At 44.0% G+C, this 19,527-nt stretch overlaps 1 protein-coding gene across 22 annotated transcripts in view; it reads right to left on the reverse strand.

The window, feature by feature from the left end:
• Positions 1–19,527, reverse strand: part of SGIP1 (SH3GL interacting endocytic adaptor 1) — a 189,887-nt gene that overhangs the window by 148,604 nt on the left and 21,756 nt on the right. For 20 of the 22 annotated variants that reach the window (XM_039485429.1, XM_039485418.1, XM_039485420.1 and 17 more), the window contains one exon: positions 2,317–2,361. The exons of 1 other annotated variant lie outside the window; for it this stretch is intronic. In XM_039485429.1, the coding sequence (XP_039341363.1) occupies positions 2,317–2,326 (10 nt within the window). In that variant the 5' untranslated portion in view covers positions 2,327–2,361. Of the gene's footprint in view, positions 1–2,316; positions 2,362–2,736; positions 2,855–19,527 lie in introns of all 22 variants that reach the window. One more of the 22 variants, XM_039485426.1, reaches the window with a different exon arrangement.

The following is a 19,527-nucleotide window of genomic DNA, read 5'->3' on the forward strand; positions in this document are numbered from 1 at the left end:
GGACAGTGACACTTTAAGAATGTTCCGGTACCAAGACATGAGTCTTTGCAAAATGATGGTCTTCAGAATTAGGATGTTGATTGTATTGTTTTTGTAGTCCTTAAAACAGAACTCTTGTTTTAAACTATTAACAATTAATCAAACTTGTTAACGATTGTATCCACTAATTCTATTGTCTTGCTTCCTTTCTAGACTCCCTGAAGCATTAAGGTAATTGAAAAAAAACACAGTAAGCAATCTCATAAGGGAGTCACAAACATCCAACCTGTAATTTTTAATTCCTTTTTTTTTTTAAACGCAGGAATGTTTTATAAAATGTTTTCTTCTCTCAATAGAGTCAACAAGAGCCCCCTAATATTTGCAGTTTCATTTATCTTTTCTCTGTAAGGCACAAGGTAAGCAACCTGTGTAGGATGCATCTTTTAAATCCATAGTAATGCTGTCCATAAAGCTCAATACAGGCCTTCATTTAATTCCGCACTTTAGTTTAGGCAGCACTTTGATAAGCTTATCAGAATGGACCGAACTGACAGTCTGTGATGACACAGTGGACTACACTGCAAGGGGAAATCAAAGGGTTACATCAGTATCATCTCCAGAAACACACTTTAACCATATAATTCACTAGACAAATAGCCAGAGGGAAAAGACAATCATGAGATTTGCTAAACAGTACAAGGAAAGTAGTAAAACTGAACAACTGCTATTTATTCCTATGAATTCTTCTTGAAATTAAGCCACACTTAATATATGTTGTAATCAGCAAATTATCTAAATTTATATGTTTTTTTTCCATCCTGCAACAGCTTAAGTGTCTCGCTACCAAACACACACACACTCCCCTCTGCAAAAACACAAACAAAAAACCCAACGAGCCATAGATGAATTAGAGGTAATGGAAAGGATTTGAGCCTCAGGCCATTAAAGACTGTGTTTTTGAAAATTATACCTGATACTAGTTTATATCTATATTTTAAAGTTAAAGAATCAGACAGCAATAACCTTAATTATTTTAATAGCTAAATACCCCACAAAAAGTTATGGAACAAAATAATAATTATGTGCAAATCAATATGCACTATAGGATCCAATTTCTGTAAATTTCAAAGTAAATATTTAAAAATCAATCCTCAAGATCTTTGTTCAATGTGCAGGATAACTACATAACTATTTTCATAGTTGATATGGAGTACCATAGCAGATTACAATCTTTATAGTTAAACCTATTCTAGATTCAAAATCCTCCCTGTCATCCTTAGAGAGGCCAGTATTTTTACACCATTGTATGGTGTGAAAACCAGAAGAATTGCAGTCTCAATACAGCTGATGATATATGTCCTGATCAATTACTGTATCGGAGGTGGTCCCTTCCTATCTTTATCCAAGTGATTGTAAAATGATTAAGAAGAATCTGATTTTAACAACCATGAAGTATCTACTCTATTGTTTTATAGTTCCTTTTCTTAGTAGCTTGCTCAATAAAGCATAAAAACAGCTTTATATATGGTTGAATAAAAAAACGACAGGTTGAAATATATTCAAGAAACAACAGGAGGCTTTTGCCATATATGCCTAGATTTGCATCCTTACGAAATTCCTGTAAGTATCTTCTGTCCTGCAGCAGGCCACATTTCCTTTGCAGCCCTCTCATTTCTTTCTGAGTCTCAAATACACAAATAAAAAAATAATTTTAAACATTTAAAAAAACCTGCATCTCCAATCCAGAGACACTTCATGGCAAACACCCCCTTGGGTTCAAATGCATTTGGTCCCCCCCTCAAACAATTCAGCTGTATACCCTTAAAACTAGATTGTGGGCAAACAAAATCCTATCTGGATAAATTTTAAAGAAAACCTACATAATCTGGCCTGGGCAACATTTTCAATGACCAGCCTTGTGCCAATGTCAAATTCAGAAAGTGAATTTCCATGTAAGTGATCAATTAACACTTAATCAAACGAGCTTAATGCAAAATACCCCATATTCACATTTATTTTGTGATCAGGACATTTCTATACCACTATGAACCATTGTGAATTTTATCTATTTTATCACCCTGAGAGGATCAGGTTAAACAGAAATGTGCACATCTTGAATACCACACACAGTATTGAGGATCTGACTGCAATAATCTAAACATGCTGTATATTATATCACCATTTGCCACATGCCAGTTCTGAAAAAGCTTCCAGACGTTTTTTAGGAGAAACATATACCATTCCGTCACACACACACAGAGCACATTTTCCTGCCCCCTCCATTAATGCGTTTAAAACTCTAGGAATATTGCAAGACATACTCAGAAAATAACCTACCTTCCATCATGGTGGCAGAATTGCATTCCTCAATTTCCAAGGAGCCTGAAAAAATACAGGAAAATTCTATTCCAGTTACCAGATGCTTAATGTAAGTCCTTAAAATAAATGCTTTAGATCCCTGATTTGTACATCAGCCAGAGCAAAATGAAAAAGAATGCTAAGGCAAAAAACAGGCCATGGATGCTGCTGTATCCATATCACCTCCAGTATCACAGAAGGATGCTGAAAGAGAAAGGGAGAGAAAGAGAGCTGGCTTGGCTCACACGCCTGCCAGCATCTCGGCCAATCCCTCCTGCTCTGTACCTCGTCACATGGTAGCTTGCTTGCATCTCCTGACACAATACCCCTCGAGAACACAAGAACCCATTTCCCATTTTTCCCCCCCACTTTCACCAAATGCATAACCCCTTTTCGTACCTTGTGACGCACTTCCCCTCTTTATAATCCTATTGCAGCAGCTGGGTGAACAAGATTAATTATCAGCCACTGTCAGATTAAGAGAGGGCTCTGCCGTGAAATGTGCACATAAGCAGGACTGCAAAAAAAAATTAAGTCTGAATAAATAATCAGATTTTACTAGCATTGTATGTCTCCCTCCATTCAGTGCAATTACATCCTAATATCAGTGCATTCAGAATGTCAGTTTCTGTATCTCTCTGAAACAGAGGCTGCAGCTTTGCTTCACATTGGTGTCTGCTGATCCCTCTTCCCTCTCTCTCTCAGCCATTCAAGAGAAAATCAATTGGACTGACGTCACATCATAAACAATTATCCCCAAAAGGATGATGCAGAAGAAATTTCATCCAGACCGCCTTCAAGACAGCCTTGGAATTAATTTCGCATGAAGAGCATCAGAGCCAAAGGGCAGGGAATTGCCATTAAAAAGAGGAAACAAAAGACACACACAAGGGAGTGGGGCTCTCAGATCAGGCTGGAAATGCATGAGAATTTCAGGGGTGAGGTCGGGGGAGGGAAAAAACAAAGCTATGGATAGCAGATTGCAGCCGTTCAGCATGCACAACCCCTAAAAACAGAAGCACAACCTGTATTAGCTTCAGCAGTTATCAGTCATCTCTTAATTATAGTATTGTATGTGAAATGCTCAAACAAAGCTTTTTTTTTTCCTGCCAAGCATGCTGAAATCATCTTTCTACAGGATTCCACTTGAGTCTGATACTGTAAGCTGAGAAAGCGTTCTCTCTTAGAGAAGCAAACTGCTACCGCTCATGAATTTCTCTGCCATTTATAGCTACCTCTGGATTTTCTATGGGACCCATCACTCCAGTATCTGAGTCAATCCTTATCTCAGGTTTTCTCTGGTCATGGTGTGCGTTTTTTTAATGTCTCCGTAGTAGTTTTCTGCTATGCAATTTTAAACCAAGTCAGATGGGACAGGAGAGACTAACTTTTTTTTTTTTAAAGGCACACACAAAGAGATGATTGAGAGATTTAACACTTTTCGAGCAGTTATCAGACATGTTACTGGAGCTATACAGGTTATATTCTTGATGCACCTAATGAGGTGTATCTGAGGCAGAAAAGGAATTTTTGCTAATAAGAAAATGCTTCCCCCAAATATGCCATTTCCACAACTGCAGGAAAAGGGAGAAATCTCTCACGTCTTCATTTAGAGCATTACTACTTGCCATTTCCTTCCACAGATAGGCTAAATTTTGGCCCAATGCTGCATAATTAATCTGCTCTGGTGCAGAGGTCAGCCCACATGCAGCATGTTACAGAATCAAGGTCTTTGGGACAGAACCTGGGCCTTCATCTCAGTCAGTTTATTTAGTTAAGTGTCTCGGGTTAAGAGAGGACAGTGACTGTAAATGCCAAGAGTTGTTTAAATAAGGGATGGATTGGGAGAGGGAGTCTCAGCATGCCTGACCAACTCCAAGATACCCCAAGGCCATGCCATCTGCCTGATCCAGTGCAGCCCCAGTAGGTGCAAGTGTTCTGTGCTGCTCTTTTAGAATTTCACCAACGAGGTGGGGCATTTGTATTTAATGAACACAAGGTGTATTATAAAAGGAGGGAAAAAAATATATGAAACACAATCAGGCAGAAGAAAAAAGTTTATAACAGTAAAGATCTTCCAGTTCTTATATGCATATCTGAATGGCCTGCTTTGGGACCTCTCTCCGCTTGCCTCAGCTTGTGACAATCTCCTTGACTTTTACAGACAGAAAAGCTGCCCTCCCAACCCCTAGACAGAAACCTAATGAGGCGGCTCCCAAAACTTCTCCATAGTGTGGACCACACTTTAGTAGGGAGAACATTCCCCTTCCATTAAACAAATGACAACCCTGCAGCAACTACAGCACAACTCAAGTAATATTAGGAAAGCATGTAAAATGTATTTAGCTGTCTATGAATGTCATGAAGCAGATGGAAATAAGGGGTTAGCACCTGCAGATTACCAGCAAGTGATCCACTGAGCAGCATGGAAACACTGACCAAAAGGAAAGAGGAGCGGCACCGTTATTTGTATACCCCACAAGCTTACAATCTACATAGTCAAGACACATGGCTGGGTGACGAGAAAGGAAGTATTATCCCTATTTTATTGATAGGAAACAGAGAAACAGAAAGATTAAGTGACTACCCAATGTCATTTAATTTCCGCATTCCTGAGTATATAGGTGCTGCAACTAGGGGTGCTGGGCATGTTACCGCACCCTCTGGCTTGAAGTGGTTCCCATTACACAGGGTTTACAGTTTGGTTCAATTGTGGTCAATTTCCTGTATGCCCAAGGTCAACAGAAAATTTGTGGCAAAGACAAAGTATTGAACCCTGATCTCCTGGGACCCAGCCCAATGTCCCAACCGGAAGGCCATCCTGCCACTCACCTCTACTTTAGTCACTCACCAAAACACCTACAAAATTTAAATTAAATCAATTCTTTTTTAAAACTAAAATCAAAATTCATGTTCTCTGTAAAAGCCCAGAAATCTTTAATCTCTCACCTCTTTGCCTAAAGAATTGATTGGCCAACAAACTCAACCTGGAATAAACCTAAAACCTCCATTTTCTAATACTTTCTCCAGGAATCCTTCTACATTTAAAGAATATTACAAAGAGTAAATACAAAATATGCAGAGAGTGGAGAGAATAAACTTGGCAATAAAAAAAAAAGACAACAGAGAAAAAGGAGGAGGATACAGGCCAGTCAGCCTGACCTCAGTCCCTGGAAAAATCATGGAGCAGGTCCTCAAGGAATCAATTCTGAAGCACTTAGAGGAGAGAAAATTGATCAGGAACAGTCAGCATGGATTCACCAAGGGCAAGTCATGCCTGACTAACCTAATTGCCTTCTATGATGAAATAACTGGCTCTGTGGGTGAGGGGAAAGCAGTGGACATGTTATTCCTTGACTTTAGCATTCTTGCCAGCAAGAAAAAGAAGTATGGGCTGGAAGAATGGACTATATGGTGGATAGAAAGCTGGCTAGATCATCGGGCTCAATGGGTGGTGATCAATGGCTCCATGTCTAGTTGGCAGCCGGTATCAAGAGAAGTGCCCCAAGGGTCGGATGGAGGAGACATGGATTGCACCCTAAGCAAGTTTGCAGATGACTCTAAACTGGGAGGCGTGGTAGATGCTGGAGGGTAGGGATAGGATACAGAGGGACCTAGACAAATTAGAAGATTGGGCCAAAAGAAATCTAATGAGGTTCAAGGATAAGTGCAGAGTCCTGCACTTCGGACGAAAGAATCCCATGCACTGCTACAGACTAGGGACCGAATGGCTGGGCAGCAGTTCTACAGAAAAGGACCTAGGGGTTACAGTGAATGAGAAGCTGGATATGAGTCAACAATGTGCCCTTGTTGCCAAGAAGGCTAACGGTATTTTGGGCTGTATAAGTAGGAGTATTGCCAGCACATCGAGGGAAGTGATTATTCCCCTCTATTCGGCATTGGTGAGGCCTCATCTGGAGTACTGTGTCCAGTTTTGGGCCTCACACTACAAGAAGGATGTGAAAAAATTGGAAAGAGTCCAGCAGAGGGCAACAAAAATGATTAGGGGGCTGGAGCACATGATTTATGAGGAAAGGCTGAGGGAACTGGGATTATTTAGTCTCATTCTTCTCTTCTGAAGGGGGGATTTGATAGCTGCTTTCCACCCACACAGCTTCAGGAACTCAGTCACCACCAATGTACCCTAATCAGAAACGCTGAGGAAATGGGTCTTTACTTTTCACAGGAAAGAGTCTAGACTCTTCTACACTATACACCATATTAGGACCCAAGTCAACATACATCGTTGTCAGAAATCCTTCAGGTACGTAGGTTTGGGGATTACTTAACAGATTGATTGTTTAACCATCAATATGAATTCCTACAATCCACACAAATTCACTACACTTCTTAAATGGACGGTAGCATCACCAACGGCTCAGGAAAGGAAAGGAGTCTGGCCAGCTTTTGAAAATCCATTTATATTTTAGGTTCTGGTAATCGTATCACACTATACTTGTTATTCTCTTGCCCCCTGTTAAATGTGCCCATTTTATTCTTTTTTTTCAGTTTAAAGGCATAGCTGCTTTTATAAACCTATGATTCTACTAGAAAGATATCTGTGCATTTAAGAGCACCACAAGTGCTTCTTGGGATGAACAGATTATGTGTACTTTACCCATCACTGCAGCACTACAATCACCACCTTATGGATTACACACCTGTGGTTACTGGCAACACACATGGCTGCAGAAACACCCACACTGAAGTTAGTCTTTCGGAGGCGTAGAAATGGTATGTTTACACCTCAGTAAAAAACCTGCAACACTAAGTCTCAAAGCCCGGGTCAATTGACTCGAGCTGTGGGGCTAAAAACTGCAGTGTAGCCGTTTTGGTTCGGGCTGGAGCTGGGTTCTGAGACACAAACCCCTCACTAGGTCTCAAAGTCCAGGCTCCAACCTGACCTCAAATGTCTACACCACAATTTTAGCCCCCACATCCTGAGCCCTGTGAAGCTGAGTCAGCTAACCCAGGCCAGCCACAACCATGCAATGGGTCTTTTATTTCAGGGTAGACATGCTTTAAATGAACAAATTGAGAGGGGCAGAGTAAGCAAAATCTTTTCGGAGGTTGTGAGCTTTAGACTCCCATACAAAGACATTCTGATCATAGCCCAGTGTATCATAAGATTATACTACAGCACTGATCATCGGGAACTATTGAGCACTGCGTTTTATGAAAGCTTCACTGTCATAAACAGTTAGTTAAGGGTTAAGGTTTTTGTCTACCTGTAAAGGGTTAACAAGCAGTACCTGTGGACACCTGACCAGAGGACCAATGAGGGACAAGATATTTTCAAATCCCTGTGGAGGGAAGTTTTTTTCCTCTTCTTTGTTTTTTTGTCTCTCTCTCTTGGGAATTAAGAGAGTCCAGACATCTTAATCAAGTCCTCCCAGGTTTCTGCAATAAATTCTTCTATTCAAGCTAGTGAGTATTAGCAAGGAACTAGTATTCTTATACTTTTATTTCTGTATTTGCAATTCTGTGTTTTGCTATAGAATTTCTTGAAGTCTGTACTGTTATTGCTTTTACTGAGAAAGAAGGGAGGGGGAATTCTCTCCAGAGATTGATAAGTTTAGACCCTATATATTGTTCCATCTTGGTTACAGAGACAGTGACTTTCTTTTATTTTTTAATAAATCTTTTCTGTAAAGGACTTGGTTAATCTTTCTTTGGGTGGATTCTCAGGGAAAGGGGAGGGGGAAGCATCCCTCTGTAGTTAGATCCCGGTATCTCTCCTAGGAAAAGGGAGGGAGGAGGAAGCAGGGGGGAATGGTTTATTTCTCCTGGGTGTAAGAACTCCATGGATTTGGGGCTCTTGGGATCCCCAAAATCCTTGGGGATCTCAAGAGCCCCAAATCCATGAAGGACTGTGTCCCAATCCACGTACCTGATTGGGTGGTGGCAGCTTTTATCAGATCTAAACTAGGATTTTTAGTTTAGAGGGAAACCAGTGCAGGTCCCCATTTTGGAACCCAACAGCTCTAGTGGGGGTGAGACCTATGACATTCACAAATACACAAACATCATAACGTTCATATTAAATAATACTGAACTTATACTGCACCAGCATCCAAAGACCCCAGTCAGAGTTGAGACACCATTTCACTAGATACTGTGCAGGGACATACAAAGACACCGTCCCCGCCCTGAAGAGCTTATGGCTCCCGCATCTCATTTCTTACAGTATCTGTAGCCTAGCTTCTGCTGACACTGCCTTTGGAAATGCTACAGGAGTTCAGTGCTGTCTAAAGTTACCCTGGCTGCTTTATTTAATGTACTCAATTTTTTGGTTCTATATAATAATTAAAAAGGGCAAAGCAATTAAGATGCCATTGAGGCAGCCAGTTAAATATGAGGAAGGGGGAGAAGGAAATGTCAAAGATTAGCCTGCCAAGTTCCAGGCCAATGCTACAAATAAGTGTTCTTAAAAAAAAAAAAGCCACGGATAATACACCACATGAGCAGGTGAGAATAGCCTTGCATGTGGTTTGATAGCTGCTCTTTATCCATGTCCATCCCAAGGTGGTGTACCTGTACAGCTGGGACATACTTAGATAACACTTTTACGGGCTTAGGTGAGGAGAGCATTAAAAAAAGGGCTGCTAGAAGGTTATCCTTGGCAGCCTTTCCCCTAAATAGGTTGAACCACTGTGCCTGCAACCTACATGGCCTTTTCCTAAGGCAGGTCAGCTCACTCCATCCAGCATTCATGGCCTTTCATCTGGTTACATCAGCTTGCTGTGTATGCAGCATGTGTGACCTAACATCTTTCCTCTGGACAGGCCAGCCCATTGTGCCAAGTGTGTTTTCTGACTATCAGAGCTCATCATCATAAGTAAAATTACCCATGGGTACCTTATCATCAGAGAGTACCTGTATTTTTCCAAAAGGGTTCAGAAAGTGCCAGTAGTTCATTAATTCACTTATGCTGTGTGCAACCAACACAGCATACCAAATCATCTATTATTTACCTACCTTCATTTATCTTGATTTACACACACACACACACACACACACACCCTGACATCTACACGGTTATCTGTATAAACACCTGAGCACTTCAGTAAGCACTAAAAAGTATTTGCATTTATTTTTAAAATATGTATTATATAGACTGGAAGAAAATTAAACTGATCTAGTTTAAAATCAGTGGATCATCCCTGGTATAGCGTCTGTACAACTTGACTGTGTTCCGTGGAGTTACAGTCAGGGATGCATGTCCCACTTAGTTTAACAGGACAGAAAATGTTAAACCTATCTGCAGAGCCACACTGTTAAATTCTTAACCTTTGAAATAATGACACCTTTGAAATATACTAGCACCATTCAGCACAAGTGCTGTTGCTCACGTTCAGTGTTGTGTGACTATATTTCCAATTTGGAAAATTCAGTCCTACAATATATATCCTGTTGCTCTCTCTCTAAAACACATGGTGCCTTATTTTGCAGGATTTATATTCCTATCAATATTTGTAAAAAACAGGCATGACTTTTACTGCAAATCTGTCTCCCATGCTGGGTAATAGGCCAATAAATTATATTTACTGTCTGTAGAGTTATAGAAGCAGCCTGGGAGAATTTGTCAGTGTTTTATTTCTGAAAGTTACAGTGGTCTCCATATTACTTTGGCATTTATTACATTAGTTTAAGGAGGGCACTGGAAGGTGACAGCATCAGTTATTATTTTAGCAGCATGCAATGCCAGTATTAGTTTACAGAGGAGACAGTGTAGCCTAGTGGATAGTGACTCAAGGGACCTTGGGACACTTCCTGGCTCTATTATTGCTTTGCTTGATGACCTCAGGGAAGTGACTTCCCTTCTCTGTGCCTCAGTTTCCTCACCTGCAAAATGGGGATAAATCACACTGACCTCCTTTGTAAAGAGCTTTAAAAACTATGGATGAAAAGCACTATATAAGAGTGAAAAAAATCATATAATAATATTTCAACACCAAGGACAATCAGTGCCAAAGCTTCGTAACATAAACGGCTAGGGACAGACCCCAAGAGGTACCAACCACCTGCAATTCACATTGACTCTACTTATAGTTGCAGATGTTCAACATCTTACAGGATCAGGACCTAACATGCAGTAAACGACACTGAAAGAGTGCCCATCTGTGTGAAATAGCGATAAGCAAGTTCTTACATTTTAATCAGCTCTTTTACAATTTTTTTGAAATAAATACCATTAAAATCCATGCATTAGTCAGATTAGCTAAACAGCCTCCTACACTCGGGGTGCTCTACAAAACTTAAGACAATAATTCATACCAAAATTTTAAACTGTAACTCATTCATCAGATTGCCCCAAAATAACCCTTTAAACAAGGAAGTCCATTAACAACTCCATCCACACGCCTCCTTCCGAAATGCCCATAAAGCTAAAAAATCCGGTCTCTGATGGACCAAACCCAAAGATCCTGCAGACAGCATGCCCTGCCAGCATGCTACTCTTTTAAAGTAGCTTAGCTGTAATTATTGTCCAGTCAGGATTTCACAATATTTTAAAATTGTATTTACTGATACACCTCTACCCCGATATAACGTGACCCGATATAACACGAATTCAGATATACGTGGTAAAGCAGCACTCCAGGGGGGAGGGGCTGTGCACTCCGGTGGATCAAAGCAAGTTCGATATAATGCTGTAAGATTTTTTGGCTCCCAAGGACAGTGTTATATCGGGGTAGAGGTGTATTTGGATGGCAGAATTGCTTGAATTTTCATTCGGACCCTTAAGGAAATGCTTTTGCAGCTTATATATAAGCAGCCTAAGCCCGACTGACTGGAAAAAAAGAAAATGAGTCATACAAACACATTACTCGTATCTGAAAATAAAGTCATGCTTTAGGTACACGTGACAGGCCTCTGTTGTAGCCCGTGCATGCCTGGCTCCTCCTATGCTATTTGCTCCCAGTGGTTCTCCCCATGTGGCTTGATAGACAAGATACCTTCTGGACACTGACTGCCAAGTACAAGGAGCTTTAGATTCTGAATGGAGAGGGATTTGCTAAATAAAGCTTAAATCCATCAGATTCATCTCCAGTCAGGATATAGCAACAATAAATCCCATCGTATTAATGGAAATAACTAGGTAGCCCATGAATTGTTTACATATTAGCATTCAAGGTTTGACAACCATTTCATGAATCCATAATTTAAATGTTTACTAAAAATAAGCTCATACATTTATGCTAGTTTAAATGAAAAACAGAACCTTTATGAAAGGGGCCTTATGCGCTGAATGTCTAATTAGACATGAGAAGCTATAATTAAGCAGATTTCATGATTCCTCCCCATTTGCTTGGGAAACAGATTTCTCATGATTAGTGACCATTTGTGCATTCTGATAAGAATACCATTGTGCAGAGTCTGGTTTTGGATTTCTACTGTGTAGTACTCTGCAGACTGATATTCATTTGCCTTGGGTTATAAATTACTGTAGGCAAGGGATTTTAGTTTGCCATTTAGTGTACTGCAGATAATGAGATTTACATTTCACTATAAGAATTAAAAAGAAACTATCTAGGTTGGTATAAAAACTGACTAAAGTGGCACTTTTAAAAAAAATAGCTTGTTTCAAAGGGTTTCTGTAATGTGAACTAATTTGTTATTGTCTGTGCTAGAAAAAACATCCTCACTAGAACCCTTTTATCCAAGACTATCTTCAGACTACAGAGTCAGGGAGATGTTGATTAGACAGTCGATTGGAAACACAGCTCTTCAAAATACACTTGTACAATCTAGAAATGCAGCCATGTTTGAACATAAAACAGTAAAGGCTATATAATGTAAATCAACTGAGCCACCCAGCCAGTCTAACTGGTGTCAGAGTTGATTAGCATGACCTTTTCAAGCTTCTTGGGTCTGAAGTACAAATGTTTTACAGTGTATTTGAAAGTCACCCCCCTTTTGTATGTAAAAGATAGAAGCTGGGTATCTTCTAAGAGCTTACGAAAATGAAACCTGACAGACACCAGTCTCTGATGTCTCTGGTTCATCCCTGTATGTCAGTACAATGAGCTAATTGACTTCCAAGCAGAGCACAGGGATATAAACTGAATTGTTCAATTACACTTCACAACATTCATTTCTCTTATGTAGAGCTGTGATGTTTCATTCTATCATCATAAACCTACACAAAACTGATCCCAGACGCAGAAAGTTCTTCCAATCCCCCTTTACTGTCACTCTGTGACACACACAAAGTTCCTATTCAGGACGCAGCTGCTCCATTAATTCCCTGAAGTTTCTGGCATACCTTAGTTGCAGCCTGAAGGGTTAGGTTTTCCCCCCCATGGATAATGAACAACCGTATACTTTTCATCTGAATGACCTATTTTGAGATTAAAAGAAACAAACCAAACAAGAATAAAAATAAAGTCTCCAAAGAGAGCACAACACCTCCCCCCCCTCTACAGTACATGCCACTCAAGCCCTGCCCCACAAAACGGCCCTTCCCCGGCAGACAAAGGACTGCTAGAGACTTGCAGTACACAGAAGCCATAACCATAGCACTTAAATAGCTACAGACACCACATGGAGGTCCAAGCAGAAACTCCTTTGTTCAGACTCCCTGGCTACTGTTTGCTCAGTCATCTTCTCACTTCTTGACTGATAGCTAAAGTTTCAAGAGACCTCATCTCCTTTAGGCACCAAAACAAGTAGTCACACACAGGGTGCTGAGTTCTTCTGAATATTCTTCTTTAAGTTCCTCACTGCTCCTCTAGCAGGGGAGGGTAAGTGGATATTATCCTTAAAGTATATATATTTAAAGTGACAAAGGCCAGCTGTGCCCCTTGATAAGCCCAATATCTGATTCCTGTTTATTGATAATTGTGCTTAAGATTTTTACTATATTTTCTCACTGACAAAGTTATTTTAAAATAGAAATATGCAGTGATTTAAAAACAATTGGAACAAGCAAAGGCTTAACTAAACAATAAAGAAAGCTAATTATTTCATAGACTCCGGCTCTGCACATTGCTGTTCCACAAATAACTGCATAATCTTATTACTGTTACCCTCATCCTTCTGCACCCTCCCTCTGTTTTGTTACCCTCACTTCTTGCATTTTAACCAGACAGATACACAAGAGCAAAGCAGGTCATCTGAGTAAAGGTATGTACTGTGCATAAGAGCTCAATCCTGCAGTGAGGTGTGAGAATGGCCAGCCCCTCTTGCAGGATTGGGTGTCTTGCAGGGTTTGGGACAGGGACAATGACATTCTATATGATTGTACAGAGCCCAGTACCCTGGGGTCTCAGTCTTCATTGAGGCTTCTAAAGATTATTGACATACAAATAATAATTATAGTTCTCTACTGGTACAATAGAATTTGAAGCCACTTCTACCTACTGACGTAGTTTCTGTTTCTCAAATGAAACAAGTAAATATGTAACAACTTTTTCATTCTTGGTATTTAGTACACTTAAATGTGCAACCTTCAGACACAACATTTTTAATAAAAGGAGTACTTGTGGCACCTTAGATAAATCTGTTAGTCTCTGAGCATAAGCTTTCGTGAGCTACAGCCCACTTCATCGGATGCATGCAGTGGAAAATACAGTAGGTAGATATAGATATATAGATATATGTAAGCGGGGGAATGGTCCCGCTATTGTGGGGAACTTTCCTGGCTTCTGTGTACCCCGGTGAAGTGGGCTAGCGAAAGGATCTGAGTCAGAGGCCTCCCTGCCCTTGAGGACTCTCCTGTTTTGGCAGAGTTCTCGTAGCCCCAACAAGACTGGGCCCAGGATTCCTGGGGGGCTCAACCCCCAACCTTGCTGTGGCCACCTAGGACAGGGGCTAAGGTGTCCCCACTCCGGGGTACCCTCTCTGCACTGGGCACCTCCCTGACCCACTGATTATTCCATACAATTTAAAGCAAATACAAGTTGTTTACTTAACAATCAATTTAAAGAAAAGAATAAGAATAAATGGGAACGGTTACAGGGAAACACATCACCCTGCTCTGTGGCAGGGAACATTACAAACAATGTCTCTGGACATCAAAGCACTTTGCAGTCTGTTCCTTGTAGGCCCCAGGCCTCCTTCTCAGGCCCTGGCTGTGCTGCAGGGATACTGTGGGTGGGACACTTGAAATGGTGGTGACCACACACCTCCGGGCTTTGGGTGGTGGGATCCTTCTTTCCAGTGCCAGCCCCCCGGCAGGTTAAGATCCCCCTCCCAGCCTGGCCTGCATGGACCCTTGGCTGGAGTGTCTTTCTGCGCTGGGCCCTTTTACCAAGGTTCCCCCCCTTGGCTGGCCCCAGTTGCTCACCACACTCTGGCTTTCTGGCTGCAGCTCTGCTCCCAGCACAGGATCTGCTCTCCCTGGGATGTGCCTCTGGCTCTCTGGCTGCAGCTCCGCTCCCAGCACAGGGTCTGCTCTCTCTGGGCTGTGCCTCTGGCTCTCTGGCTGCAGCTCTGCTCCCAGCACAGGATCTGCTCTCTCTGGGCTGTGCCTCTGGCTCTCTGGCTGCAGCTCTGCTCCCAGCACAGGATCTGCTCTCTCTGGGCTGTGCCTCTGGCTCTCTGGCTGCAGCTCTGCTCCCAGCACAGGGTCTGCTCTCTCTGGGCTGTGCCTCTGGCTCTCTGGCTGCAGCTCCGCTCCCAGCACAGGGTCTGCTCTCTCTGGGCTGTGCCTCTGGCTCTCTGGCTGCAGCTCTGCTCCCAGCACAGGGTCTGCTCTCTCTGTGCTGTGCCTCTGGCTCTCTGGCTGCAGCTCTGGCCCCTCTGGATCTGGCCTGGCTCTGCTCTCAAGCTCAGCTTGGGCCCCTGCTTCCTCCTTAGCTCGGCCCCACTCTGTCTGACTCCGGCACATTCCTGCTCACACACGGAGGACGGGACCCACACTGGCCTTCTGTCTCCCTGATTAGCCGGCCTGCCCTGTCAATCAGGCTGACCTGGAGCATTGGCCTCTTGCCATTGTTCCTGGGGACTGTCAGTCTCAGGGTCCTGATTTGCCATCAATCCCTCCCCTTTTAGTGCTGGGAGCTAGCAGCCAAAACACCCCACTGAATGTTAGTAAGGGGCAACAGTCCCTTACATTCCAAAATTCTGCCACAGCCACAATAGGTCCACCGGTACATCCAGGCCCCATAAAACCACCATCTAACCACATCATATTATATTAAAAACCCATTAACAATTACCAAAAGAACATTTAACATAGTTAACACTCCACATCTACTTCTTAATACTATACATAACAATATTCATCAACACACTACATAGAACCAATAAAATAAGTATCTCTAAGTCTAACAGGAAGTACACCTTTATTAGCCCTCTGGGACCTCCTTAAAACTGGTGGTTCGTTACCCATATTTTCTGTTTCCCTATCCTCGGGTAATACTGGGTCAGTTTGAGGGATCTGGCCATTCTCGTTAGGGTTTGGGTTTGCCCCACTCTGTCCCCCTCTGTATTCGGTTTGTGGGACTAGAACCATTTCCCAACTGGTTTCAGCCTCCTCAGAGTGTACTGATCTACGCCTCCTATGGTCCCTGTCTGGACTAAGAGTGCAATGTTTCAACTGGTCCCTGTGTACTACTCTCTCAGGACCTCCTCGTTCAGGCCGAATGGTGTAAACTGGTAGCTCGGGATTGGTGTGAGCAACTACAATGTGGGGCTTTGACTCCCACTTGTCCTGTATTTTATTACGCCCCCGGTGTCTATGGTTACGAACTAGTACACGGTCACCGGGCCCGATGAGAGCCCCACTGGACTTGCGATCATAAGTCCTTTTCCTACTTTGGGCAGTGTCTTTAGTTGTATTGAGAGCAACTTCACAGGCTATCTTCAACCTGTCATGGTGACCTTTGACTTGGTCATCATAATTGGTCACCTCATCCTTAGAAAAGATTTCTTGATGTTTCTCTAGCCACATGTGCAGGAATCAGCCCTTGGCGTGCCACGTGAACAGGAACTGGCAGTCTCCCATCACATCTTTCTGGAAGAAAGGTAACTCGTCCTCCCTTCTCCCTCATCATCTGCAGCTCATTTTCTGGTACACAGCGGTGTTCATCAAGGATCTTCCCTTTCCACGGAGGAATAATGGTCTTCTGTTTTCTGCCCACTTTAACATTTCCAATATGCCTCCTGGGGCCCAGGGAATGACTCTGCCTCTCCGCTCGAGCCAATACTCTACTCCGCACAGCATTCTTCGTGTAGTGCTCGTGACAGTTCATCCTCCTGGTTCCTTCTCCTGGTAAGAGTAGCTCCTTCAGCTCACTGATGATGTTCATTCCTAGAATCCCTGGAACTTCTTCTCCCATATGGCTCCCTTTTGACGCTTTGTCTTTCAGGATGAAGATGCATTTTCCTGGCAGCGTTTGGCCCATATACTCTATGTCTGCTTCAAGGCACCCCGCCACTGGGATTGCCAGTCCATTAACAGCTGTTAACAAACTGTGTGCTGTGCATGGTCAGGTCCTTGTCCTTCAAATATTTTTAAAATGCGACTCTGTAATGGTGGTGACTTCGAGCCAGTATCTACCAAACATCTGGTCTTCACCCTGCTATATATACTTCAGCAGTTAGACAGTCTCCAAATGCACAGAAGTCGCTAGATATGCTGGCACTGACCACGTTCCTCTCACTGTATGCAGAGGGATTTTCCACCAAGGACAGGCCTAGGAATCCTTCTGCCACTGCTTGGCCTTCTACTCTAGATGGACCACTCGCTCCTGGTGCCCCATTGGTTTTGAGTGCCTGGGACTCTGTTCTTCTTCTCAGTGAACATTCTCGGCTAGTATGTCCTGGCCTGTCACAAGTGTAACAAATGTATCTGCCCAGCTCATCCTTCAGTGGGGCTCTTCTTCGGGGTCCTGGGGCCCTTGGATGTCTTGGCATATTGGTGGGGTTTTTCCCTTTCATCACCTCAGTCATCACTTTCAGCATCTCCCCCTGTTGGACCGCCAGTTTTTGGACAGCTTCACTTAAGCTTTCCAATGTTAGCTGTGTTTGGGGCAGGGCTTTTTCCCCAGCAGCTGCATTCACTAGGCCCCCACTTCGTGTACAGGGGTTACTCTTGGCTGTCTCTGCCACAGGAACTTCCTCTTCTTCTGACCACATAATGGCAGCCTGCATGAGTTCATAGAACTTCTTACTGGGCTCTTCCTTAAACCTCCTTTTCATTTCACGGCGGAGGGAGTCATCACGAAGCCCCAACACCAGCTGCTCTTTCAGAACTGTATCTGGGTCTGGAACTCGTTGAGGGTCTCGCCGCTCCACTTTGCTCATTCTCTCCTGGAGGTCATATGCATATGCCCGGATAGTTTCACCAGGCTCCTGCTTTCTCTCAAAGAAGTCCTTTAGTCGGGTTCCAATAGGCACCTTGTCTCCATACACTTCTAGGAGGAGTTCAAATACCTTTTCCACATCTTTCTTGTCTGCCACTGCCATGAACTTTACTGTGGCCTTGGCCTGGCCCTTGAGATGTTCCTCTATGAAGTCTACATGGTCTTCTACAGGTACTCTTAGCACACGCAGAGCTGCCTTCACAGACTTGACCCACTCTTCTACCGTAATGTCTCCTGGTCTTGTCGGGAAGCCACCAAACTCTGTGACCTTCCGCTCCCGTGGGACATAAATAGTAGCGGGTTTCTTAGCTTCTGCTGCCTGTTGGTCTATTACTGCCTTGGCCAGCGATAAGGCTTCTCTCTGTTCAGTTCTAGCTTGTTGTAATGCCTCCGCTTGGTCTGATAATCTGCGCTGAAGTTCAGCAAACTGGGTTCGTAGTTCTTCAATTCCAGCCATGGTAGAGTGCTCAACCAGGCCTGGACAGTGCTACTAGAACTCAACCAGTAAACCAATGGGGTGGACCCTGTGGATAGGATCCTGTTCGTGACGCCAATTATGTAAGCGGGGGAATGGTCCCGCTATTGTGGGGAACTTTCCTGGCTTCTGTGGTGAAGTGGGCTGGATCTGAGTCCTCGCTCCCACTTCCTTTACCCAGAGGCCTCCCTGCCCTTGAGGACTCTCCTGTTTTGGCAGAGTTCTCGTAGCCCCAACAAGACTGGGCCCAGGATTCCTGGGGGGCTCAACCCCCAACCCTGCTGTGGCCACCTAGGACAGGGGCTAAGGTGTCCCCACTCCGGGGTACCCTCTCTGCACTGGGCACCTCCCTGACCCACTGATTATTCCATACAATTTAAAGCAAATACAAGTTGTTTACTTAACAATCAATTTAAAGAAAAGAATAAGAATAAATGGGAACGGTTACAGGGAAACACATCACCCTGCTCTGTGGCAGGGAACATTACAAACAATGTCTCTGGACATCAAAGCACTTTGCAGTCTGTTCCTTGTAGGCCCCAGGCCTCCTTCTCAGGCCCTGGCTGTGCTGCAGGGATACTGTGGGTGGGACACTTGAAATGGTGGTGACCACACACCTCCGGGCTTTGGGTGGTGGGATCCTTCTTTCCAGTGCCAGCCCCCCGGCAGGTTAAGATCCCCCTCCCAGCCTGGCCTGCATGGACCCTTGGCTGGAGTGTCTTTCTGCGCTGGGCCCTTTTACCAAGGTTCCCCCCCTTGGCTGGCCCCAGTTGCTCACCACACTCTGGCTTTCTGGCTGCAGCTCTGCTCCCAGCACAGGATCTGCTCTCCCTGGGATGTGCCTCTGGCTCTCTGGCTGCAGCTCCGCTCCCAGCACAGGATCTGCTCTCTCTGGGCTGTGCCTCTGGCTCTCTGGCTGCAGCTCTGCTCCCAGCACAGGATCTGCTCTCTCTGGGCTGTGCCTCTGGCTCTCTGGCTGCAGCTCTGCTCCCAGCACAGGATCTGCTCTCTGGGCTGTGCCTCTGGCTCTCTGGCTGCAGCTCTGCTCCCAGCACAGGGTCTGCTCTCTGGGCTGTGCCTCTGGCTCTCTGGCTGCAGCTCTGCTCCCAGCACAGGGTCTGCTCTCTCTGGGCTGTGCCTCTGGCTCTCTGGCTGCAGCTCTGCTCCCAGCACAGGGTCTGCTCTCTCTGTGCTGTGCCTCTGGCTCTCTGGCTGCAGCTCTGGCCCCTCTGGATCTGGCCTGGCTCTGCTCTCAAGCTCAGCTTGGGCCCCTGCTTCCTCCTTAGCTCGGCCCCACTCTGTCTGACTCCGGCACATTCCTGCTCACACACGGAGGACGGGACCCACACTGGCCTTCTGTCTCCCTGATTAGCCGGCCTGCCCTGTCAATCAGGCTGACCTGGA

Source organism: Mauremys reevesii, linkage group 8, assembly GCF_016161935.1.
Source record: "Mauremys reevesii isolate NIE-2019 linkage group 8, ASM1616193v1, whole genome shotgun sequence".
NCBI classification, from domain to species: domain Eukaryota; kingdom Metazoa; phylum Chordata; order Testudines; family Geoemydidae; genus Mauremys; species Mauremys reevesii.